The sequence below is a fragment of the Rhincodon typus genome, chromosome 43 (genome assembly GCF_021869965.1).
Source record: "Rhincodon typus isolate 14 chromosome 43, sRhiTyp1.1, whole genome shotgun sequence".
NCBI classification, from domain to species: Eukaryota; Metazoa; Chordata; class Chondrichthyes; order Orectolobiformes; family Rhincodontidae; genus Rhincodon; species Rhincodon typus.
Window position 1 is genome coordinate 5,361,112 of NC_063374.1, and position 1,540 is coordinate 5,362,651.

The window sequence follows — 1,540 nt, forward strand, 5'->3', positions numbered from 1 at the left end:
GTCAGGAGATGCCTACAGGAGCAGCATCAGAAAGATTCTACACGCCCCGATACACTCATCACACTACCCTACATCAGGAACACGTCAGAACTCACCACAAGACTTCTACGACCGCTGGGCATCAGAGTGGCACAAAAGCCCACATCAACCCTACGAGAAGTGCTCACCCGAACTAAAGACCCACTCCCTGCCATGGACAGGACCAATGTCATCTACAAACACTACATCGGACAAACAGGAAGGAAACTAACGACAAGGGTACATGAACACCAACTGGCTACAAAAAGACAAGACCAATACTCACTCATCTCAATCCACATGGACAAGGAGAACCACGACTTCGACTGGGACAACACCAAGACCCTGGGACAGGCTAGGCAGAGACAAGCACGAGAATTCCTGGAAGCATTGCACTCCACGAAGCAGGCTATTAATAAACACATTGAACTCGACCCCATATACATTCCACTACGGAGGAAATCCGGAAGTGAGGCAATCCATGGCAACGGACCCCAGAGTTTAAAAACCAGGCAGGAAAACACACCGACACTTCATCAGAGGCTGCACTGAGAACGTTACCCAGCACGGTAACGAAACGTCTGCAGAACAACAAACCAGCTCGGCGAGCCAACCAACCTCAACACCCACAACCTGAGCTACAGATCTACTCCAAAACCTCAAGTATTTGTGCATCCCTAGGAAGTGATGTCCCTTCTCCAAGGAATGTCGTTCCCATGGCGAGTGCTCTTGCCGTGGTAACTGTAGCTGAGTCATTTCAAATGCTGGGCAACAACAGCCATGGTGGTCACTGGTGATCACTCTGTATCCTCAGTAGGTGGTGAGAATGCTTCTTCCTGATCTAAAACCTACACTAAAGGCACTGATTCTCGAGTTCAATGTCGATGTGTGCGGGTTTCAATGACCTATCTTATCGTTCACAATCATGGCGTACAATCAAGGTGATGACTGATCTACACAAGTTATGGGAGGGGCTGACATTTGTTGACCATTTGTACTCACAATGACTCTTCACTGCTCAGCTCTGCCAATGATTTGTCAGTTTTACCAAAGTGATATCGAACCGAATCTTGCTCCTAGCTTCTATTTTTCTATCCACTTCCCAACACTTCCTTCCGGCCGACCCTTGCCTCCCTCCAATCTCTGGCTCACTCCATTCTCCCCTCTCCCCATCCTTCTACCTCCCCACCGTTACACACGTCACCAAACCCCCGTTTGAGTCCCTGATCTCTGCTACAAGATGATACCACTTGCCAGTTTCCATGATTCTGCGTAATTTATTCTCGACGACAGCTGCTCGGCGGTCGATCTGTCTCTGTTCTCTCTCCAGGGCAGTCAGCTCCCCGCGTACATACTGACTGGTGTCTCGCAGCCGCTGAAGGGACAAGAACAGTGTGAGCTACCCAACGCAGGAGGCTCGGCGTGTGAGCTACTCAACGCAGGAGGCTCGGCGTGTGAGCTGCTCAACGCAGGAAGCTCGGCGTGTGAGCTACTGGGTGCAGGAGGCTCGGCGTGTGAGCTA

General features: G+C 50.7%; 1 protein-coding gene across 1 annotated transcript in view; it reads right to left on the bottom strand.

The window, feature by feature from the left end:
- LOC109938802 (EH domain-binding protein 1-like) overlaps positions 1-1,540 on the bottom strand; it is a 40,788-nt gene that overhangs the window by 6,674 nt on the left and 32,574 nt on the right. Inside the window, exon 13 of the mRNA XM_048619619.1 lies at positions 1,214-1,393. Coding sequence (XP_048475576.1) covers positions 1,214-1,393 — 180 coding nt within the window. The remainder of the gene's footprint in view (positions 1-1,213; positions 1,394-1,540) is intronic.